Source organism: Cyprinodon tularosa, unplaced genomic scaffold (assembly GCF_016077235.1).
Source record: "Cyprinodon tularosa strain WSP-4 unplaced genomic scaffold, ASM1607723v1 ctg149, whole genome shotgun sequence".
In the NCBI taxonomy this organism is placed as follows: Eukaryota; Metazoa; Chordata; class Actinopteri; order Cyprinodontiformes; family Cyprinodontidae; genus Cyprinodon; species Cyprinodon tularosa.
The window spans coordinates 1682564-1707813 of record NW_024038320.1 but is presented as its reverse complement, the minus strand read 5'-3'; the positions used below and the strand labels follow the sequence as shown (position 1 = coordinate 1707813).

Sequence of the window (25250 nt, the reverse complement as noted above, 5' to 3'; positions counted from 1 at the left end):
TATTTTGGAAAACATTGTAATGAGGTTGGAGATGGATCGACGAACAGAAGCATCTGGTAATTAGTCCAGATGTTAATTGTACAAATCAAATATGTATAATAGTAGTAGGATAACGATTTAAAGGAGAATTCCGGTTTTTAACACTTTTAGCCCATTTTCTGTAGTGTCCAGGATGAAATCGAATGATCGACACCAAAATTTTGACAATTGGTCCTGTCTCTGCTTTTTGGCTCATTTAGAATCCACCCCTGGCTGCTTCAGCATGGCTTCCATAGTGCATGTCCGATAATGTCCTTAAAACAACCTTAAACATTCTTTTTTTTAAATATGCTACTCACCGGGTCGTCAGCGCTGTTCAATGACGTTCCAAAAAAAGTTTCGTAAAGAAAAAACGTTCCTGTAGTGTTTTATTTAGCATTTTGTAAATCCCATTGAGTTCTGTTGGAATAGTGAATATTCCCCTGCCACCGGAAACGGAAATGGGGCCTGTTTACACAGTTGTAGTCTTTTCGCTTCACTCTGTGTACTCCGACGTCGAGGTGCTAACGTCTCTGTTAAACACTTTAAAAAACTCTGAAAATGGAATACGAAAGGTGGATTCTTGATTCTCGACGTCGGAGTACACAGAGTGAAGCGAAAAGACTACAACTGTGTAAACAGGCCCCATTTCCGTTTCCGGTGGCAGCGGAATATTGACTATTCCAACAGAACTCAAAGGGATTTACAAAATGCTAAATAAAACACTACAGGAACGTTTTTTCTTTACGAAACTTTTTTTGGAACGTCATTGAACAGCGCTGACGACCCGGTGAGTAGCATATTTAAAAAAAAGAACGTTTAAGGTTGTTTTAAGGACATTATCGGACATGCTCTATGAAAGCCATTCTGAAGCAGCCAGGGGTGGATTCTAAATGAGCCAAAAAGCAGAGACAGGACCAATTGTCAAAATTTTGGTGTCGATCATTCGATTTCATCCTGGAAACTACAGAAAATGGGCTAAAAGTGTTAAAAACCGGAATTCTCCTTTAATGAATATATCACTAGATTATAAAATAAACTAGAATTGAAAGATAAAAAAGTGATATTGGGAGGATGTGATTTAAAGAAAAAAAAGATTAAAAAGATAAAAGTCTATGGAATAAATATTTTCTATAATATTAAATGAAGATATTATAGTTTTTTTATATTTAGTATATAACATATAGAAGGTAAATGTATTAAATATAATACGGTATTGTGTTCCCAAATTAATACAAGTAGGTGGCAGTTATGCACCTTTATGATGTTTATCATGTAAAGATAGTTCATGAAATTGTCTATCTTGCATTTCATTTTTAGGAGCTTTCTGCTCAAGATGTGCTTGAACGGCTGATGACGTTCCTCCAACATACATTCATTTTTCTTTAAAAGGGTCTGAATGATAATATAGGGTATTTGGTGCTGGTCCTTAAGGTCTCTGAATAGGGTGTGTAACATTAGTTGGGCTGAAAATGGCATATTTGGTGTTCCATAAGCCATAATGCAAGCCTGGTTAAGAGCCCCAGAATGAACAACAGGTTTTCTTCCTTTTATGGTATTATCATTAATATTTAGATAAGCTGTGCACTGATTGGTTGGTTCACAACGAACGAAGCTGATGAGCAAAGACGCATCATAGCAACAAGCACTCACTGAAACATCAAATTGTTGATATGGGCGGCTCATGGCTCTCTGCTGAGGTCCAATCAAGTCAGCGGCCCAGCAGTCGACACTTTGTGACTGGTGTGTGTGCCACAATATTCGAACAGTAGAGAAAGATTGTCATCAGCCTTTTTCTTCATTTTCAGTTCTGCAACACCCAGAAAAACAGATGGAAATCAGTAAAGAAATGGAATTATCATCTTTAATATTAAAATCACTATTGGTATGATTTGTTCCCTAGCCTTTCAACATCATGACATCATCGTCTTTGACCTGACTGAACCTCCTCAGAGCCACAGGGATAAACTACTGGACTGTTTTCACATGCAAGGTAATGCTTTCCATGTTTAATGTCTGATTTTGAAAAATATAGTCGAACCTCGTTAACAGTTCATGATTGGTGGTCACTTACTGCATGCTGAATTATTTACAGAACCTTGACAAAACATTCATGTCATTTAAAGCTTTTATAATTAAAATATCAGTGTATTTTAATGCTCATTTTTCATCCATTTTCAGCATTTAATTGTTCATATATTTAGCTCTGTTCATTTTCCTAAAAATGTTCCTGTTACTAATAAAGAATAGTATCCCCACAGCATGATGCTTCCACCATCATGTTTTACCTTATTGGGTTTATCATGCAGGCGCAAAAACAATTGGTTGCTTTGGGATTTATTTGATCTAAAATGAAAAATTTAATCTAAAATGGGGGTATTTTTAAGGATGTTTTTGCAAGGTGTTGCATAAAGAAAAAAAGACCCATTTCTCTGACTTTCTCTTCCAGACCCATGAAGTGACAAATAGGCCAGGATGTCATCGTTCCAGGTGGTGGACTCATCGCCTGGCTGCAGCGTCAGCATCATGGAAACATCCAACTTCGCTCATGTCATCTTCCAGAATGTGGGGAAGAGTTTCCTACCCCAGACGCCCTTGGAGTGCCACTACACTCTGACCCCTTACATTACTCCCCACCCCAAGGACTGGGTGGGCATTTTCAAGGTAGAGCTAACAGGAGATGCTTCTCTGTTGATATGAGGTAGTTTTGAATCCTAACCGTTACTCCGACACACAGAACATTGTTAGGGTCTTGTTAATTGCCCGTAGTTTTGCACTTAGCACATTAACACAAGCATCCGCGTCTGACGGTAATGACTTAGCTCGTCACTACATGTCTAAAAGGCTCCCACAAGCTTTGGTGTGGTTGTTCTGCAGGCAGAACAAGAAGAGTACACACGGTGGGCTGGTGGCACACATTTGGCTCTCTTAATCAGCCCCCCCCTCCTTTTATTTCTTTCCATCAGCCCATTTCCCTTCTCTGCTTAAACTCTTTTATCAAGGCCCTCAAATCTCACACATAATTAACAGGAAATGCAAGCCGGGAAACTTAACGTCTCGTAAAGACAGAAGACAAACGTTTTATCGTTGTTTTAAGAACTGACTTCAAATCCACCAGTTCAATTAAAAAGGAATAAAGATTCTGAGTTTATTTGGAAAGAAACTTGAGGATTGGAAAATGTAATTATGGTAATCCATGCCGGAGAGACCTGTTTGATGGTTAGAGCTCCATGTCAGAGAACAAGCAAACCATGGATCTTTGATCCTCTTTGACGTAGATGTCTGTCTTTTTATGCGTTTATTAGAGCCTCATTTGAAAAATGCTTAGCGAAGTGCGGTGCCTTGCTAACATGTTAATACCCCTTAAATTTGGTCACATGCTGACACCTTACTAAAACAACCTTTAATGTGGTAGAACAAGGCAGATGAGAAAGGATAAATAGTTAGGCAAAGTTTTGCATAAAAATATGAACCTGAAAAGTTTATGATAGGGCTGAAACAATTAATAGGATTAATTATGATTAATCAATTATTGAAATAGCCATCAACTAATTTAGTAATCGATTAATCATTAGGTGGAGTAATCAAGAAAAATAACATAATCGACAGATTGAATGATTAGCAAAATAATCATTAGTTGCAGCACAAGTTTATGATGCATTTTTCTTCAGCTCCCTGAGTCAACTCTTTCACACATCAAACTTTGAGATGTGACTCCTCTTTTATTGGGGAGTTTTTAACGGCACTAGTGGCTCGTTTTTCTGATAGGAAATAGGGTACGAGAGAGGGGGAGAGACATGCAGCAAAGGACCACAGGTTGGATTCGAACCCGAGTCGGCCTCGTTGAGGTCCAAGGCCTCCATACATGGGTCGTGCGCACTAACCACTGCGTTTAGGGTTGTTGTCCAGCTGAAACATAAACGCCAACCTAAGTCTTTCTCCTACTACCTTTTCCTGCTGTAGAAAACGTGCCCAGAGCATGAGACTCCCTCCATCATACAGGGATGGTCTCTAGAGGGATATGCTGTGTTAGTTTTACGCTGAGCACAATCAGTTCAGTTTTTATTGACCAGACCATCTTAGTCCATACATTTTTTGTTGTTGTTTGTTACTCTTTCAAGATGGCCATCTTTGTGGAGTGTATGTCTTAAGGCCAATTTATGCTTCTGTGACGCATAGCCTCAGCGACCGTCAAATCTGTCTCTGTACGCAACCACGCCCCCTGCAAACGTTGTTGTGCACCTCAAAAAAATCCTGACTACGTGTCAGACGGTCGCAAACCTGCATAGAACTCAAGTGGAAGTGCGCAGACAAAGAGCAGCTGTGACATGTCCTTGGTGTGCCTTTCCGGCTGTCTGTGTGGTCGTCCTTCTCGATTCGGTGCCGGGGCGCGGCATTTTTAAAAACCGAAGAACAATGGACAACTAAGACGAAGGTTAATCGAGGAGGTTCGGAAGTACAACCACTTGTACGATGCCTCAGACAAATTATATAAATAAATATATCTGTGATATCTTGCAGACGCGCCATTGTTGTTTTGGAAGATAAACACTCCCGCCGGCGCCGCCGAAGTTCTCATGACCATCCGCTGAAGTTCTTGCGAGTTCTCGAATAGGCTCCCCCTTACGCTTTGGCGGGAAACTGCTGTGCGTCCCTAGAAATTCCAGACCAAAGGTGCAGAAGCAAACCAGCAAAACTGGTTCGCGACCAGACCCAAGTAACATTTGATATCTGCGTTTGCAGAAGTATAATCTGCCCTTAAGGCCACGTTCACACTGCAGCCTGAAGTTATCCTAATCTGTGGTTTGTTTTTTGGGTCATTTGCGACCCTAACACAGATCTGATTTTTCCAAATGTCACCCGCAGTCCTAAATTGGATACATATCGAATCTTTTCAAATGAGACCCATCTGTGTTACGGTAATTAAAATTCAACAAAAATCCCTTTTCTGCATCTTGCTATGAGGAAACAGGAAGAAAAACAACAACTGAGGTGGGGATAAATGTGCAGGGAGATCAATGGAGAGAAGATGAGGTTTATGATTTGATTTGTATTAGGATCGACAGCTCTTTTTTAGGCCAAACTAGATGGGTTTCATAGGAAACAGGCGGTTTTTGATACATAGATGAGCTACAAGATTAACATCAATGTTTACTTTCACAAACCAGGAGCACGCCTGCTACTTATGATGTCATTGCATCCACTTCTGCACATGTTAGATACTCAAGTGGTATGAATGCATTTCACACAGGAGACCACTTACATTTTGCATACATTTAGAAGTGTGAACGATTAAGCAACATCAGAATTGAGCATCAAGGCCTGCAGAGTGAACCTAGCCTAATAGTTGTGTTCCTGAATTTTCCAACCTCAGCTGTGGGATTCTGCAGCTGCTACCAAAGCTTCTCTGATCATGGCAGTACCTTGGTGGGTTTATAGGTAAATAATTGCTTTTTATTGTTTTAATAAGGCCCTGTGAGATGGATTTCGATGATGTTTTATAAGCCAGTCTTGCTTTAAACTTCATAACTTTCACAATGTTGTTTGTTCTCTATCAAACCTCTGAGTCCATCACATCATAGTGGATTATTAGGTGATGTCTGGAGCCTGTGGATTGTATTTGGGGGCATTAGACAAACCACTATTTAGATTTTGGTTTCTTCTAGGTCTGCAACTAATGATTTTTTGCAAATCGATTAAGCTGTCAATTCTTTTTTTTATTAATAATTAGATAACCAGAGGTTCCATAAAGAAGATTTTTTACTAAATTTAACCCAGGTGAAACTAAAATGTTTCCACTTGAGGAGTTCTGGATAGAGCATATTGACAGATGAAAACCTTTTTAGTAATTTTAAATGCAAAATGTTTACGTATTTTTTACAACTTTGATATAATTACTGCTCCAAGTGGGTCGCTCTGTCAGCTAATGCCATGTTTTAGAGTCTCTATACTCCATTTAACAATTAATCGATTACTAAATTAGTTAACATTTATTTTAATAATCTATTAATCCGATTAATTGTTTCAACCCTTGTTTCTTTATTATTTATTATGAAAACCGTGTGCCATTTTACTTTCCCTTTACAATTATGCACTACTTTGTGATTGTCTCCTGCCAAAAAGCCCCAGTTTTTATACTTTTTCACACTTAATGAAAGATTCCAAGCTATAGCAGCACATTTCTATTCAAATAATGATGTTGAGGGATTTAATTTGTTTTTAAATGTTTACTGATTACAGTTAAGCTCAATGCTACACCTAGTCTTAAGTGTTAAGGTTTGTTTCTTCCCAGAGGCAAACCAAAAAACAAACGTTCACAGGCGTGACTCAGGGAAAGAATATTTTCTTCCTTTTTCCCATCCCATCTTCAGGCTACCTGTGAGGGAGACAGACTGAGCTGCAGAGCTGAGCTGTGTTGGTGAGGATGACTCAGAGCATGTTTAAATAGGGTACAGATGCCTCCTAGTGGCTAAAAGAGTCTATGCAGCACAGTGATCTAGAGATTCTGATGCAACAAACATGTTCCTGAACAGCCTCACATGCTGTGTATAAATGGTAAACATGAGCAGTGTACACCGTAAACAACCTTTTAAATAAAAATGTGTTTTTTTTTTGTTTTTTTGCCTCGCTGATAGATTTAAGAACTCATACATGAGTTTATAAGATTTAATCTCACGCAGTAGCACAACTAAAAGGAAACCCCAGTTGTGGCATGTTAGCGCGGTCGGCAGGGAATAACCCGTTGCACGAGTGTGTAATTAAAGTGTCATCACGTTGTCCCCTCTCACTTGGGCTTGAATGATTGATAGCTGCCTTGCCTGTGATTATTTTATAACATCACTCCTCTGTTGGAATGCCACTCTGCGTCTTACCAAACATCAGTCAACCTCACCTCTGCAATTAGCAATATTATTGATGCCTTTTTTTCTGAGTCTGTCTTGAGCAAACATACATGACCACACAGGCAACGGCTGGCGGGGGGCCACCGTAGAGCTCATGGCTGAGACTTCGGATGGAGGTGGAGAAGAATGTTCTTGGCGCAGGATTCCTGGCTGACTGTTTCTACCACTGAGCAGCAGAGATGTGCACAAGTGTTATGTGATCACGATGGGGTGGAGAAACACAGCAATTATGTTTTAGGAAACAGCACTTTTAAAACTGCCACTTGGAGAAAGTTCTTCTAGGAGTTAGTTTGATTTACAGTTTGAAAGTTTTGATGCTTTTATAGGTTTGACCACTTCTGTAATGGTTTATTAGCTGGTTCATTTTAATTTTACTAGCGTGTCATTAGGTGTTTTGTATTCAAACCCAACTAGTGCTTTCTCCTCTCTGGTTTTTGTGTCGTAAAACAAACATTTTGATTGAATTGTGAGAAGTTATTTGAAAATGTTGTTTTATTGTTCTTTATTCTATCTTTCTGTCTAAATATAAAGACACACAGTCACATATTTTACATATAAGTTTGTGGGTACATGATTAACCAAAACACAGACCACCACCTGAAGTCTCAGAAAAACGCTTGTCTGTCCATGTGTCGTGTTCTGCTCTTCTCTCTCTCTCTGTGCTTTCAATCATCCTTTCCTACAGCTTGTTTTTCTGGTTTTTGTAACATCCGTATTTAGCTGTGAAAATATCTGTAAAGCTCTTTCTAAACATTTGCAAACGTTTCCTTGTAAACACAAACTCTCTTCATTTTAACGGGGCTGACTGTGGTTATTGTTTGGAAACAAAGAGAGGATCCCAATCTCGGTCAGGACTGATAGCATCACTGAAAGGTTTAGTTTTAGGCCAGGTGTCTGACTGGACCATTTGGTTTAAGGCATTTAATTGTAGCTCTAGCTCTAACTTAAAATTTGGGCTTTAATTAAATATTTTGCACACTGTTGAAAAAGTCTGAGTTTGGTCTCATTGTTGTTGGCTAACTCCAAACGGGACTCCCATAAAAATCTACCTGTGAGATGCTTAAAGGTACAAATGTGTGACTTCTCAAGAAATTTGCTCTACCTAGAACCACACTTTTTCAACTTTTTATATAAAACAAAAAAGCAAAAACATGTCACCTCTCTGCCTTGAAGTTATGCACAGCTTCGGGTTGGGGTATCACAGCTGACTGGAAAACCTTGGAAAATGTGAGACTTTGATTTGGACCATGTGTGCAAAAGAGAGAAGTCTCCTGTTCTTCTTGCTGAGTCTGAATTGTGTTCTTTTTCATTAATAGATCAAACACCAATGCAGTATTATTTTTTTTTACTCCTCATTCACAGCTTTTCCAATTTTGATTTTCATTTCCCCTGCTTCCCCAGGTGGGTTGGAGCTCAGCCAGGGATTATTACACCTTCCTCTGGTCGCCCATGCCTGAAAACTACGAGGCAGGAAGTACTGTTCACAGGACTGTAGTGTTTCAAGGTACACACCCACAGACCCACACACTCAGATTATTATGTAAACCGCCATAGAGAGCCAGGGCATTCCAAAGTAACTCCTCCATTTTACGGTGCATATAAAAGCCAGCACTTTTATTTAATAAGGGAGCACGACCGCAAATGACGGCCTGGGACCTGCGCACCTCTACTACCTCACACACACACACAGTAACGCTAAGGGTCTGCGAACTGGTTTTACTGGATTTGGAATGGTCAGATATTACCCAGTGAAAATATGAACGCGCGCTGCGGTGTGTTAGGAGTCAGTAAAAATGGCCCGGCTGCTCGACCTGCCTTCCTCACACCCTCCGTTTTCTTGGATGAAAAGCAGCAGCTGGATGCGAGGGTAAATACAGGCTGTTTGATGTGTCAGCAGATGCAGGCGTTGTTGTAAATATAGACAGAAACACTCATTTGCTCTGATGTTGATACAGGGTGGAAATTAAAGACAATATTAACACACTTTCCCTTCATAGGTTACTATGTTCCTAAATCTGACGGGGAGTTTTACCAGTTCTGTTATGTCACTCACGCCGGTGATATCAGAGGGGCCAGCACTCCCTTCCAGTTCAGGCCAGCCACGCCCACTGAGGAGCTGCTGACCGTTACCGAGGAAGACAGCAACTCAGACATACTGGTTGTCACCACTAAGACAGGCCTGCTGGAGGTAGACCACACACGACCGGTGCTTATGTTTGGTCTTTCTGCTCCTGGCACTTACCTCTTCTTCTTAAAGACACCAACAGACGCATGGCATTACATCATTGTCCCATTTTATCCTAAAACTTCATTAGATAATTTTTCCCTGTGTGTTTTTTCTGATAGTTTGGTTTTCAGATGCAGGATTTCATCAGATTTTAACCTCAATATCACAAAGTTAACTATTATAAATATACTATATTTATATTTTGATGTACTGCAGCGTTTCTTACATTGGAGGCAAGAAGGACTCTGAAAGGTTAGAGTGTTTCCTTTTAGCTGCGCCTGAAAGAGATGCTTGTTTCTTCTTGGCAATGACCGTCCACTAAATGCTAGGGCCGAAGTTGGTATCTGATCCAAGAATGTCTGTCTGCAAAAAAATTAAAGGCTGTTTCCTTTTTTTTTTTTTTTTTGTCTAGACAGAATTTTATAATCTCTACTTCTAAAATGTACCTAATCTGAACTGGATGATTGTACATGAAACAAAGATTCTGTAAAACACAGATTGGATTTGTTTGTTAGGTGCTACATTTGGCCGTCCCTGAAAAGTAGATATATAAAAACCCTGCATAGTTTTTTAAATGTCAATTCAAACTTTATTTACAGTTTATGTTTACTATGTAACAATAAGAGTTTCCCTATAATAAAGACATGCAGAAGATTTCACAAGTGAGGAAAACTTGCTGTCTACGTGTAAATAAAATGAAAACAGCTCCTTCTCACAGCAGATTAAACAAGTGAAAATCCACTTTTTTGGGGGGAGTTTTAAAATGTAGGCATCATTAATCAACATAATGTGGTAACGTTAAGAAAAAAGAGATTTTCATATTACGTTGCATTGGGTGTAGCGGTATGTGTGTTGATTACACTTTATTACACAGATGTCCCTGGGTACAAGCGGACAATAGTGCATTAGGTCTGCAGCTAACGATGATTTTTCAAATCGATTGATCTGAATGAATCGATTAATAATCAGATAGCCAAAGCTTCTTCAAAATTACAAAATTAAACCAGGTGAAACTAAAACTTTTCCACTTGAGCAGTTCTGGTAAGAGCAGATCAACGGAATAAAACGTTTTTTTATCTTAAATGTGAAACATTTGCATATTTTCTTTCCAATTTTGGTATAATTGCTGCTCTTAATGGGCTGCACTGTCAACTAAAAGCATGTTTTAGAGTCTTTATACTCCAGTTAATAATTAAGCCATTACTAAATTAGTTGACGATTATTTTATTAATCCAAATAATTATTTCAGACCTGGATTGCATCTGTTTTTTTATTGCTTATCGTTTGATAAGGGCACATTAGGTGATTTAACTTCTATCTGTTGTACTCCACGCTAAGTCAGTGCAAGAATGCTTCCTCTATGCAGCAGGTTGGAGAGCCTGCAGCTTTTTGGCTGTAAGTTTCCAGTGATTCATGAGCAGTTAAGGAAAAGTGGTGAAATATGGCAGATTGTTTGATTATGTCATTGCTTCATTATGGCAGTCTCATTGTGTATTTATTCTTTATCCTTTTTTTTGTTTTGGAGAGATTATATAAGCCTTTTATTTCATAATTGATGGATCAAACAAGAAAGATACCTTTTATTTTGTATCAAATTAATTTTAACATTAATTGCTGAAAGGGTAGGGTTTAGCTTAGATTTGATTAAAAGGTAAAGTAAATTTACCATTTTTTATTTTAGAAATAACAATAAAAGAAATCTCAGACTTGAAATCCATTCCTATTGTTGCAGCTGCATCATATCTCTACACCCCATAAAGGTCACTAATGGATCTATCTGAGTTTCTTTGGCATCGAAATGACAGGCCTTAGCTTGGAGGGTCCTTAAACAGGCGCCATATTATGGTTGTTTTTTCTTCTTTTGTCTGACAGCGTGTGGAGGAGGCTCAGCAGGAGCGCAGGGAGCTGCTGAAGGCCATGCGCCTTCTGCAGGAGGAGAAGAAACAGTTGCAGGAGGAGCAGAAACAACTGGTTAAGGAGCGGGAGCAGGAGAGGGAGACGTGTTGTCTTTTACGGACACACAACCAGGTTAGACGGACCAGGGGGAGCGCTTCATTTGTTACTGAAGGAGCAAAATTAAACCACCGTATTTGTTCATCGCCACTGATTTGAACTAAGCTGTTTAGGTCATGTTGAGACTGAGGGAGCGAGACGGTCTCTGTGTCTTTGGTTGATCTCAGATGTGTACACACCCCTGTTAAAAGTCCAGCTTTTTATGTTGTATAAAACTGAGATCGTCGTAAATCATTTCTAAAGGAAATCCACTTTAATGTGACATTTATCTTGTCCAAATCGAATGAATAGCAAACTAAGCTATTAGGATGGAAATATGAAAGAAAAACCTGATTGTATAAGTGTACAAACACTTAAACTAACCCTTAATTAAAGGGTGAAGAGCCCTTTGATTCTGTTTGTTATCTTAATTTGATATTTGCCCTCCGTGTCTGGCAGAACTTCTCCAAACTTCCCAGATTGCGACAGAGTTTCGTTTCCGCAGCACCTTTCAGTTCCACCAAGAGATTTTCTGGTAGATTTATTTTTCCTTATTCAGAGCTAAACTCTAGTGCACTTGTAGCTCAACTTTTCTTTAAAACCTAATGTCGACTCGTATGAATAATGTGACTCAATGCAATGCGAGACAGAAGGAACACTTTTCCCTCCAGCTCTTTGAACGACTGCAGAAGGTTTGTGGCAAAACCTGACTACTAATTAAAACGATTAAGCATTTGATTAAAAACTCAATTTCCATCTGAAGAAGAGTAATCATTGACCATGATTATGCATCCACCTTGCCTCATGGTGGGCATGCTTGGTCTCAGCAAACTATAACACATTCTATAAGGTTTTGGGGCGGATTTTTAGTCTCACATTAGGCCTGTGTGAACAAACATGACATCAAACAAATTCAGTTTTTGCAGAACTACTCCTTGTTTTTTGCAAAGAGAATAGATCACAATCAGAAACTCCCTTGGTTCCTTTTGTTTTTCTTATGTATAGGAAACATGGCATCTCTGCTTTGTTGCTGTGAGGAAATGTCTTCTTTTGAGGCCATCAGACTGTTTCCAGGGTTCCCGCGGGTCCTTAAAAAGTCTTAAAAGGCATTGAATTCTTCAAAATAAAACTAAGACCTTAATTGGTATTAAAATATCTTAAATCAGTCTTTCGTAGGTCTTAACTTTAAAAAAAATCATAAAAAGGATAATTTTTTTGTAATCTAAATAAAACATTAAAATTGACAATATTTTTTTATTTATTTAAAAAAATAATGTCTCACCATTATTGGTTCCGTCACGATAGCGGAACCAATAAAAGCGTTGTTGCGGCCGGGACATTTGGGAGATCGCCATTAACTTTTTGTCTGGAAAATATGAGCAAGTGTAAATGTAACGAAAATTGGTTATCCAGCCAAGAGTTTTCTCCATGGCTAAAACCAGGGAACATATATGAGGCTCAGTGTATTTTATGCAAGAAGAGATTCAAGCTCGGAACGATGGGAATTAAGGCAGTGGAGTCGCACATGCGAAGCACGAAACACAAAGCGTCAATATCGAGTTACCGAGAAACAGCCGGTATTTCTCAGTTTTGTTCCACCCTTGTCTCTGCAACGCCTCCACTTATCACCAAATCAAACATACTAAGAAAATGATACAAAGAAAAATAGCTGCAAAAAAGACTTAAGACTGGTTATGTTGTGGCTTTAAAACTGATTTGTTTTGTTCCCTGCTAAAACAATGAATTCAGTTAAATAATTGTTAAAATATGTCATTTGTGTGTTTTTAGCTTTCTTCCTGTATGGGAAGTTTTTTTTTAATTAGTGCAGTGGTTTATGTTATAATAAACCTTTGGGTTAAGTTGTTGCAAGCGGGTTTTTCTTGTGTTTCTTGTGAATTTGGTCTTAAATTTTTATTTCAAGTGGCATTAAAAAGTCTTGAATTTAACTTGCCTTATGCTTTAGGAACCCTGGTTTCAGTAGCATCTTGTTTTGCTCTCTCACAAATCAATCCCGTTTTATAATCATTTTGGTTGCAAGTGTGTATCAGAGGGCCGAATGTAGAAACAAAACATGTGCTTTATAAAGGGACTCCTTTTGAATGCATACACCACCAGTTTTTTTTTGTTGAATTGTGCAGAAAATATTTCAGTAGTTTCTTTTAGTCACCAAACCATAGCTTTTTTTTTTTTTTTTTCAAGCAGGAACCCACCTACACCTGGAGCCGGTTCCTCATCAGTGATCATAGACCGGAAAACTTCAAAGTCCTGCACATTTATGAATAATCTGCGTCCATGTTTGACAGACACACTTAAAGCTGCTGCTTTGTGAGAGATTGTGTGTGTGTTTGTGTGCCTCCCCCTTGTCTCTCACTCCTTCTTTTAATGACCTGACTCAGTGGGCCAGAACGGAATTGGGACACGTTTTTTTTTTTTTCCGGGCATCTGGCGTCGGGGACGATGCCATCGCAACCGCAGAGTGAAAAAACATGACGTCCAACGCTCGCGCACCGAGGCGTCACACTCGCATTCAGGTTGCACGCCACGGGGCCCCTCGGATTTGCCCTCACACACAAACACACTCGTTATGCCACCCGCTTGCAAAAAAAAAAAAAAAAACTTTTAGTCTGTGTGTGTGGAATGACAGGAGTGTAGTCCACAAAACCGCCTTCATGAAAAAAAAAAAAAAACAGCCCTGCCCAGCCTGAGGGACAAACACAGCTCAGTCACGCGATTCAGCGGCCACTGCCTTCCGAACAATTTTCCTTTCCTCCTCCTTTTTCTTCCAGGGTCACGTTGTGGGAATAGATTGTCAAAAACTAAGTCAGAATTGAAAGTAAGGAATCTGTGAACCTGGATATTTGTCAATTTTCTCACTCTCATCAGAATGAGTCACATTCAGGTTTTATTGTTTGCTGCATTTCTCAGTTGATGATGACTAGCTTGGCATGAGCTATAGCCTTAGAGAAGAGAGGATTTGGCAGAACAGAAAGAGAAGCATTAAAACTTGCCAAGAGTTCTCAAAAGTTGGACTCTGGTCTCACATCGCCCCCTGGTGGATCCTTTGAGCTGAGCTCCACAGTGGGATCAGGCTGCTTTGAGTTAGCCTGCTGCTCTTATTTTATGAAGGACAAAATTGCCATAAATCGAAACGGTAATACACATACACTGACTTACACTGTTATTACCGAGCTGCTTCTCATTCAACAGCCCTGTCCATCTGTGGATATACGACTTGTTGAAGCTCTCGAAAATTTTAAGCTCTCTTGTCAGCTCTCGGCTCTCCCGATGGAAAATATCCCTTTAAGTTTTACATGAAAACATAAGTACATATTTTGCGGCTGCTAATTTTACGACTACACTTTTTATAAGGTCTTTATGCACTGCTAAAGTGCTTCCCAAATGCCAGCTGTAAAAAAAAAAATATAGGAGAGAAAGAAATCATACAGCCATCTATACAGAGCCAGCCCAGAGGGAGACGGGGCCTTAGCGTGCGTCGATGGGTGCGCTCGTACTATTATCTACGATGGATTGATTGTTAAAGTCTGGGTTCGGCTGTCTAAATGTCCTTTAATGTGCAGCTGGAGCTTTATGTGTTGGAGAGAGAAAGTGGGCCCGCTGGTGCTCCTGAGAGAAAGGCGTGTGCAGACGCTCTACTGTCCCGTCATTTCTAATATTAGCCGTCGATGATTTAATGCCCTTCTGTGCAGATGAGCTGCAAGTTTAAACAGGAAGACCTGTCAGCCGGAACACTCCGCATGGAGAAATGTTGGCTCCTAGCACATGTACTGGGAGTTTATTTCTTTTATATTTAAAGTTTCATGTCCCCATATTATTTGTACATATTTTTTAAGGATAAATTTACTCTCCCTTTGGGATTAATGAAGTATTTCGATTTTTTTATGTTGACTATTTTCAGGTTGTAACTACACACCTCAACGGTTTTCAATGGGATTTAATAATTCTGAACTACTAAAAAGATGCCCGATTCTAAATTTCTAAATAAAGGCATTTTACTGTATTACTTTTAGAGGTGGAAAAAATTAAATAATTTAATGAAAATAAAGGGGAGTTCAGTTTAAAGTTTTTGCTTAGAAGCACTGGTTATATGTGATTATAGTTTAACCTAAAACAATATGAGCCCGATCTTCAAAGATTCTATATATGGAGCATAAATTGCATATTGGCAAAAATAAATGTATATTATTGGCAAAATAAATATTGGCAAAATAAAACTACTTGCATGTGCAATAAGTGGGTGTGTTGTGGGCGATCTACAGTGATAAGACATGCAAACGGGTTTGGTTCTGCCCATTAAATCGAGCAGATTGTGTGTGATCCTGGCAGTTTGAGAATGACCATAAAAGAAAGAGGCTCTAAGCCATGGAGTTGGGGGTAAAGATTATAATTGGATAATTTACAGTGAACTTGTAAAGGTAACCCAAAGCTCTAAAAACAAAAGATTAAGAGATCTAAAGTTAAAGTAAAATTTTAAAGACAACATATAAAATGAGAAAGTTGTCTTTGTCTACTCATTGATTCCCCGTCTCCTGTCAGAGGAGCTTCAGTCAGGTTTAAACCAGATATTAAGCTCTAAACAGCTGAATTTACATCCACTAAGATAAATCACTCATTTAGGCCCTAATTAATGTGATAAGACATAACTTCTTGTTTCCATTTAACATTAATTTGCATTTTGTAAGATCAGATCTTTGGTTTTGTCTGCTTTTGTTGATTGTTTATTTCTATAAAGTTTAAAAAAACGAATGGAGATTTATCATTGAGTGACGGCTCTTTAAGCCTCTTGGTAGTGTTATAGATTTTTAAAATATGTATATATAAGTCAATTCAGAGGGCAAGAAATATTGCAAAATAACCCTTTATTATGCAGCCAAATTTAAAGCCAACTTTTTAGTTTTTTGTAGCCAAATGTTCAAAATCCAAATGTTCTGATATTGGGGAAATGACAAAATAACCAATTGTATAAGAATACATCATGCATCATAGTCTCTTAATAAATATCAAAATTAAGGATTGATTAATGACTTGGTTACAAATGAAAATGATCTCCTGCAAAGTTTAAGCTGCTGTATCGACTACTCTGATTGGCTGCCTCTCTGCCTCACAGGAGCTGCTGCGCTCGTCGCAGGGACTCTCAGATGAGCGCGAGGAGGTTCGGAGGAGGCTGACGGAGGCCAAAGATAGAGTCCGACAGCTAGAGGAGGACCTGCTGGGAGTCAACCAGAGGGGTCTTCAGAAGGAGACAGAGTTGGACTGGTGAGACTGTTAATACTGGAAACAACCGCAGCAGCCTAACGATGGGTTTTACAAATATCTTACGCATAAAGATGTTTTCTTGTTCGATGCAGCCTGCGTGACCGGTTGAAGAAGCTGACAGCAGAGCGAGACGGTCTGGAGAGCCAGCTGAAAAACGAGAAGGATGAGAGAGATCTTTATAAGGTGAGGAATGAAAAACCTCTTCAACTGTTCAGCTGTCAAGGTCTTTGTTTTCAGTCTAGTCTGAAGGTTCCTGCTGTGTACATGTGTAGGCTCACCTACGCAGCACGGAGCTGGAGAACACCAAGCTGAGCGCAGAGCTTCAGATGCTAAAGGCGGTAGAGCTGAACAGGGAGGTGACCATCGCTCAGTTCCAGGAGGAGCTGGAGAGGCTCAGGGTCTGCGTGGCTCAGAGAGACAGTCTGGAGAGAGAGCTGCAGGCGCACAAACATGACAAGGTTACAATGTTTGTCCGTCACATTTGATCAAGGAGGAAAAACGGGACCAGAACGTGAGCAAAAGTTTCAATTTTTTAAATGTTTCATTAACGCTTTCAGGCAGAGCTGGCCCGCTTACGTGAACAGCTCCGCCAAGCTGAGGAGCAGCTCCAGGCGTCCAGGCAGCAAGCCGCCCTGCTCGCCTCTGAGTTGCGGGACTCGACTAGTGCCCGCGACCACACCATGGCCGAACTGTACCGGGCCCGCATAGAAGCGGACAAGCTGCGCACCAGTCTGGTTGACGCTCAGGCCGAGTGTCAGCGCATGGAGAGCCAGCTGGACCGGATGAGGAGCACTGCCCACAGGGAGGTGGTCAGTGTCACGTCTCCTGAATGTTTTCCTGTTAGATCCAAGTAAATCCCATTGTGTCGTTCTTTACGTCACTCATCAAGTCGTTGCGTTCCAGGGTGTTGGGACAAACAGCGACGGCATCATGGTGGTGTCAGAGGCTGAGGCCGAGCTGCAGCGGGAGGTGGAGGAGTTGAAGCTTCGCCTCCATATGGCTGCAGAGCACTACAAGGAGAAGTACAGGGAGTGTCAGCGCCTCCGCAGACAGGTGGCCAAGCTCAGCACTGCAGAGTCACAGGGAGCCATTATGGTGCGTCCAGAAAATCCAGGACTAGAAACAGGTTTTACTCACCGCCTCAGCCTGAATCAACAATTCACTTGGTTTGATTGCAGGAATCAAAGAAAAGCGTGTCCACTGAGACGACTCAGGAGCCGCTCATCTCTAGTCCAGAGTCTCCGACTGAAGGTAGAGATGCTAAAGGGCACTAAGCACACAATGTTCATACTCCTCACACCTTTTAATGACGAATCGCATCACGACCAGGGAAGCTTATGAAAGTTTATTCAGTCTAGTTCAAAGAATATAGATTTTTACGCATGTTCTAAAGTCTTAGAGGTGGGGCATGTACTTAGATGTATTTAGACCCCTTAAATACAATCTAGTGCAACCAGCTTCCCTCAAATAAAGTAAAATATTTGTAGGTCATTTATTCTCTGTTGAAATTGTTGAAATTAAGCATTTTATAGGGAGAATCACAGTTCTGCTTCTGAAGCCTGGAGCGTCCTGCTTCAAGGACGTGTTCAAGTCCTTCATGGTTTTTAAAATCATCCTGATTGAAGAGAATAAAACCTAATTGCGAAACCTGAAGGTATATTGCTGCAACAAAATGGTTGAAATACAAATTAACTCCAATACTGGTCTTTTTTCCTTGTATCAGCATGGGCAGATTCATCAGCCTTGCCCTGAGGTCATGGGAATTTACACGCGTTGTAGCTCCGTCCATTCACCGTCCACTGTTATATTTAGTTTGATTTGTTGAGAAAGGTTTCTTGTTTGTTTAATTTGAGACTTGTGTAACATTTGTTATCATTCAGATCATTTAAATGGAAGAAAAAAAATGCAATATAAGCTGCAAAAATATTAGTTATTTCCCTTTGGGTTTAATTAAGTATTTTTGAATTGAATTGGAAAAATTGGCAGCAGTAGTTGGCCTAGTGGTTAGAGCAGTGCGCTTGTGCTCTGAGAAGGTTCAAAGTACCCACTTGGATCCACACAGCCTCCACTCTGGGTTCCTGAGCAAAACCCTTAAAGGTACACTATGCAACCGGTGTTGATTTTCCAGCGAGGCTCCCTCCAGAGGGCGAAAGTAAAAGTGCACTGTCGTAAATATGCACAGCTGTTCTCCTGGTTTCTCCGTCAAGCCAGGCGCGGTTGTTTTGAGCTTAGCAGCGAATGACTAACGCTGCGTTCACACTGGACGTAGCTGGCGCGACAGAAGCAGCGAGTTTACATGCAAAGTCAATGGTTGACGCGCGTCAAGGCGCAACAAAAGGTCCCGCGGCGCGTTTTGAGCTGCAGGCGCAGCACGTCTGAGCAGCTGAAGCAGCGCGTCGGGTGCGTTTAACGCAGGGAGAGAGACACAGCGCTGATGATCTCTCCTCTTAAACAGTTTATTGACGCCTAAATTAACTTAAAATGTAGAAATCTGCCGGCAGAATATGCAGTTTGGATTATTTAGATGAAAAACACCTACCAGCTGCCGCGGTGAACCGCTGCTGATGAAGGGATCCATACTGTCGGCGCCCCGCTGGTATGTGGGGGTCTGAGCGGCTCCGACAGAAAAAATATTGAAGGCAGGATAATAATCTGAATGAACTGACTGCACTGATTACGTTTTCAGGTGTATTTTCTCACTTAAACACATATTAAAACTACTTTATTCCCACTGATCACAGCAAATATAGCTGCAAGGCAGAGAAAGGATAGTGAAGCTCCGCCCAACGCGCCTCAGACACAGCCGGAGCAGCAAAGCTGCTTCAGCCAAGAGTCAGTACTAACTGGTACAAGCAGCAAAAAGGAAGCAGCAGACGGGATTTTGCTGCTTTTGCTGCGTGAACGTAGCATAACTGCACAAAGATCGCCACTGTGCTAGCAACCAGAATGCTTTTAACTGGGGGGTGTAGCAGTTCTCGCCGTAAAGCAAGACTGACTCTCACGAGACTTCTGAGCCTGTGGGTGCGGGTCGGTGCTCCTGCAGTTGCAAGTGCAGTATTTCCCCCACAGACCACCAGGGCGGCCGAGAATACCTTTGTTCAACCTGAAATGACTCATTTAATCATCCAAAACGTTATGGAACACATTAATTAACTGAAAAATGTTGCATAGTGTCCCTTTAACCCCTGGTACCCGGGCGCTGCACAATGGCAGCCCACTGTTCCCCAAGGGGATGTGCAGAGATTGAATTTCCCCAGTTTAGGACAATAAAGGGAGTTACATTTACAATTTAAACATCTCTGCTCTTCACATGCAGTAATAAGACAGCCGTAATGGTTCATTGAATGCAAAATAGACGCTGTATTAAAAGGCGGTAGAACATTGAAGTTTTAGGTTTTTGTGACAAAACAATGAATCTCAACTGTAATGGGCCTGAATTTGTTTCTTCCACTGTAGAAATGAACTTTTTGCACACATTTAAAATCTAGACCTTCCAAACAAATATTGTGAATTTTTGATTGTCTTAAATCTAATATGTTGGAAGAATTATTACAGTAAATCAACAACAGAATTTTCTTAAACCCCTCGCTTATGCAGGAAGTTCCACTTCTACCGTTCTACAAGAAGCTGCAGACATGACAATCCCCCCAGAAGTTAGAAACCAGCAATCCACACACACCGAAGCTAACAGCGAAATAGAGGCGGAGGAAACCCCGATGGAGCCGCCTCTGAAAGAGGCTATGGTGGAGTCAGGGAGGGAGGAAACGCAGGAGGAGGAGGGGAGAAATGGTAGCAAGAAGAAGGAGAACCTGCCTGAGGAGAGCCTGAAGATGGCGAGCTGGGTGGAGGTGAGCAACGAGGAGAACAGCGAGGTGGAGGAGGAAGCGAGGGAAAACGTCGAGGTGGAGACGGCGGAGAAGGAGCAGACACGCTCGGTGGAGGCGGAGCTGGCCGTGATGGAGGAGAAGTGGAGGGAGCAGTGCGTCATCAACGATACCCTCAAACAGCGGCTGGCTGACGAGGAGGGGCGATTCAGAGTAAGACAATAACAGCAGCTCTCTGATTCTCCTCTTAACTTTCCTCTTTGATTTAAGAGAAAAATAATGTCCAACTGCAGCCATGAAATGCATCAAATGATGAAAGAGAAAAACACAGATGCAGCTTTTCTGATCTCTGTTTTGTCTTCAGCAAGTGGAATGCATGATTTACCCTTTAGATAGCTCAACTCATTTACTTCAGTTTAATTCCTGCTATTTGAAAAAAACATCAAATCCAAAAAAAGTTCAAAAATGAAACGGGTTCAGTTCATTATCCAGGGATACAGTTCAATCTGGGGTTTATCCATAGTAAATTGGTAAAAAGTTATCTAGATAAGGAAACCATCGACTTGGTCCGTATGTTAACTGCAGCAATCCCTCTTCCAGAGATAGAACAACACAGAAGCAGTTGGATAAAACCCTAATAAGGAGCTAATATTTCAACATAGCTGCTGCTAAATTGTCTTAAAGAGGCTGAAAAGTCAATAAAGTGATTTCTGTATCCGCTTATAAAACATGGCATAAGATCCATACATATTCCAAACGTCTGAATATGGAATAAAATCAAGAAATTATAGCTATAGCTCATAGCTGTACCTCAGTGTGCACAAGACTCCAGCTCATGTTCCGCCCTGAGCAAATTGATTAGTGTTATTTCATGGTTACCAATGGCAACCCTAGGGAGGCATTTTAACTGCAAAAGAAATACATGTGTTGGTGAGTCGGTTGTTTTCAGCCACAGTGGAGTGGTGACTATTAAAAGGAAGCATTATTAGGATCAGAGTCTGATATGGAGTGATCATATTTACAAGAACATCCAGTTAGCATTGCATTTATTACTGGCTGTAATATCTTAGATTTCTGGAGAATTTAATACAAAATATTTTCTCCCTACAAGTTGTTTCAGGAAGAATGTTTATTCTTTGCTGATTCTGTTGAACAGATTTAGGGGGATTCATGCTGGGAGGGGCTGCTTCTCAGAGGGGTTAATAGCTGTAAATGATAAAAAAAAAAACTGAAAAGGCATTTAATAGTTCCCATGGATTGCTTGTTTATATTTATTTGTTATTCTTCAGAACTGTGCGCCCAGCTACCTTTCCCGTTTTCCTACTTTGGAGCTGTGTTCACTGAGCTCCTCCTGTGATGAGCAGCGATGACATAAACCCGGCGAGTCGGTATCTCCGGTCCTGAACCCAGTTCAGCACATAGATCCAAGACTAATGCTTCACGGAGCGTAATCCACTCATAAACTCATGATGATGATCATGAGCCACTAAGTCCTGGTTATTGCATCCATCAGGCACAATGGTGCCTGGTTGTTTGGGCAGTATCCACATTTTTGTAGCAGTTTCAGGTTTATAAAGTCCTTCTATGATTCCACTTTCATATGAAGGGGAATTATGCTGCTATCTGACTTCAGTTCCCTTCCCACCATCTGTTTCAACAGTTTCCCTTTGGAAGGGTCAGAGGTGGCATGATGAGCTGCACATTTATACACCGACTTTGTTTTTTCTAACAAAACATTTGTGCAGAAATGCTCGTATGCAACTTTCAGGCCTTGCTTTGTGCATAAGCATGCTTTTTAAATGAGTTTTAAGTATGCCTTTTTTTTCTGCACCCTTTTAAATGCACTTCTAGAGTAAAAAAAAAAACTTGAGGCAGTCATCATTGTAGACGTGCAATTTTAGAACCATAAAGGAAATCAGACAGAGTTTTAAACATTTTGAAAATAAAAAACAATATATTTTTTTTAGATCCTTTCTGTTTTTTGTTTTTGTTTTTTGGTTTCCTTTTTGATATTGTCGGGTCTTATTATGTCACAAAACACCTTTAATGTTTTAATGCCTGCTATAACTGCAAAAAAAGTAGTGCCTCCTGTTAAAGATGGGCTTTCTGTGTGTCTACACCTCAGAGATTTCTGTCTCCAGTTCTTTTCCCTGAAAAGAGATCACTCACACAAACTCTTTAAATAACACTTCATAACTTATATGTATTAAATAACCGGGAGACACGACAACAGATGTTGATATAAATTGTAATCTTACGCAGACAGAAAGTTTAGAGCATTGAAAGTGGCTCATAGACTCCGTCTGTATTTTATGAGCAATAGTGCTTCATTATCAACATATTATTACAACGTAGTTAAAGTGTTTTATTTATTTTTTATCTGGCAATGTCTAAAAAGAAAAATAGGATGCATCATTTCTGATGACCGCGCTGGAATGTTTTAGCCACACCCTCAGTCCTCCAAGTTTTAATTTCCAGATGTTTTCAGCTGAGATGGGGAAGAACATCCATCCCTACCATCCTGTTCACCATGGGTGGGAAGATAAACATGGGTCATTGTCTAGCGTAATTATATTTCGGCGAGATTGGCAACATTTAATAATCCGAAATTCCTAGGACCCTTTCTGGATGTACGTATTCATTTATTTACCAAGACTGCATATTGTTTTCATCTATAGTCCTGTTTGCCAGTTGCACAGTGGCACCCTAAAAGAAGTATCAAATATTTTAAACAGTGAATTATATATTTGAAACACCATATTAGGGCTGCGATAGTCCATTGCAGTTCCTCCTACTGCATACATTTATTTATTTTTTAATGTCACAGCAGTAAAAGCTGAATTTATCTTGACGTCTTTCACACGTGCAGTTAAATCTACTTCATCCATAGAAGAATAAAAATATTTTACATCTAAAGGAACTTTGAACTGTTCCTTGCTGATCCTTTTTGCATTTTAAAGGCACTTTTTTATTTTAGGTAGAATGTATAGAAATATGCCGACGTTTTCCACAACATTGAAACGTCTGACTGGCATTTATTCTAGGTGAGTGAGTGTGTGTTTATCTAGGCTGTAAATGCAGTGCTCCCTTCACTTTGATATAGCCCCCTGTGCTTAGGGGATCGCCCTGGGGGCCCCAAGCTGCCCTTAATGGCCCCCACAGCCTGGACAGAAAGAGTGAGTGAGGGAGGGAGGGAAAAGGCGCAGAACCCGGTGCTTTACGGCTGTTTACATGAGTCAGCTAGAGGGCTGGAGGCAGGGGTAGAGGGATACACAGGGAGACACATGATGGGGGGGCGTCGGTTGTAAATTCAAGAAAGGAGGGCTGAACAAGAAAGGACAAAAGGAGATGAAAGGGAATTTAAAGGGAGGAGAAGAAGAAGCAGACAGAATGAAAGGATGATGAGATCAGGACAGACAGACAGAGGTAAGGGGGGGGGGTATGATCTGAGAACTTTAAAATAGGGTGAAATAGGAGGCGATATAAACCATCCCACAGGGTCGGTTCTGTTAGAAAGTGAGGGATTTATGATGCCCCTGACCCGTTCCATCTTCCCTTAAACCCAGATCTGCTTTCTTATGGCTGGGAGCTCAGTGTTTTACAGTAAGCCCTACACATTGGATAACACTGCAAACACAAGGCAAATATTTTGCTCTCTTACTCACCTGGGAGAACGCACGCTGAGGTTTTTTCCTCACGGCTGACACTTACTGGAAGGAGAGAGGATGATCTGGTTGGACAGGTAACGAGATTATTCTCACCCTGCCAGGAGTTTTATTCCGCTTATCAAAGAAAGTCTGATAAGACATGATTGAATGGGGTCATTACTGCTACGGGATCTCCACATATGTCCTGTCATTAGGTGCAGATGGCAGAGCGAGCCATGGAGGTGTCCGAGCTGAAACAAAACCTCGCCCAGGCTCTTAAAGACAAAGAGCAGCTGCAGGAGGTAAAAAAAAAAGCACAGCCACGACAGTTCTATGTAGCTTTGACCTATTTTGTCACCTCACAGCTACAACTGCAATGAATGTTATTGGGTTTTTCTCTGACTCACAAACGCATCTACAGGCTTAATCCAGAGGTAGTGTTCTGCATTGAAATTCAATCCTCCAGAATCAGAAGCGCTTTTCTCTACAGCTACAGCTTAGAGTCTTAGAGATATTCTACAGCTTCCACATCCAGAGAATGAAAAGCAACACAAACTACTTCCCAGAGCTAGAAAAAACATGTCTAGCTCTGAGAAGCAGCTTGTGTTGCTTTGTACTTGGAATTTTTCAGGTACATAATTATTTCTTTTAAAATTAAAGATGCACCGATCCGATATCTGGATCGGATATCTTTTCAGATATCAGTTACCTGGATCAGATATCGGTTCAGATATCCGATACCTGGATCTGATATCGGTTTAGATATCCGATACCTGGATCGGATATCGGCGTAGATATCAGATACCTGGATCGGGTATCGAATCATATACCCGATACCTGGATTGGTTATCGGCTTAGAAATCTGATACCTGGATCTGATATCGGTTTAGATATCCGATACCTGGATCGGATATCGGCGTAGATATCAGATACCTGGATCGGGTATCGAATCATATACCCGATACCTGGATTGGTTATCGGCTTAGAAATCTGATACCTGGATCTGATATCGGTTTAGGTATCCGATACCGGGATCGGATATCGGCTCAGATATCAGATACCTGGATCGGATATTGGATCCTATACCCCATACCTGGATCGGATATTGGCTCAGATGTACGATACCGGGATCGGATATCGGCTCAGATATCAGATACTTGGATCGGATATCGGATCATATACCCCATACCTGGATCGGATATTGGCTCAGATATCCAATACCTGGATCGGATATCGGCTCAGATATCCGATACCTGGATCGGATATCGGCTCAGATGTCCGATACCTGGATCGGATATCGGCTCAGATATCCGATACCTGGATCGGATATCGGCTCAGATATCCTATAATTGGATCAGATATCGGC

At 40.7% G+C, this 25250-nt stretch overlaps 1 protein-coding gene across 4 annotated transcripts in view; it reads left to right on the top strand.

Annotated features, from left to right (window-relative positions):
* Window positions 1-25250, top strand: part of tax1bp1a (Tax1 (human T-cell leukemia virus type I) binding protein 1a) — a 35586-nt gene that overhangs the window by 3849 nt on the left and 6487 nt on the right. For 2 of the 4 annotated variants that reach the window (XM_038279197.1, XM_038279196.1), the window contains exons 2-14: window positions 1922-2011; window positions 2468-2682; window positions 8322-8424; window positions 8918-9126; window positions 11020-11175; window positions 16265-16413; window positions 16506-16596; window positions 16686-16871; window positions 16971-17222; window positions 17317-17508; window positions 17592-17664; window positions 20011-20450; window positions 24100-24186. In XM_038279197.1, the coding sequence (XP_038135125.1) occupies window positions 2494-2682; window positions 8322-8424; window positions 8918-9126; window positions 11020-11175; window positions 16265-16413; window positions 16506-16596; window positions 16686-16871; window positions 16971-17222; window positions 17317-17508; window positions 17592-17664; window positions 20011-20450; window positions 24100-24186 (2127 nt within the window). In that variant the 5' untranslated portion in view covers window positions 1922-2011; window positions 2468-2493. The remainder of the gene's footprint in view (window positions 1-1921; window positions 2012-2467; window positions 2683-8321; window positions 8425-8917; window positions 9127-11019; window positions 11176-16264; window positions 16414-16505; window positions 16597-16685; window positions 16872-16970; window positions 17223-17316; window positions 17509-17591; window positions 17665-20010; window positions 20451-24099; window positions 24187-25250) is intronic. The other 2 variants (XM_038279198.1, XM_038279199.1) reach the window with 1 other exon arrangement.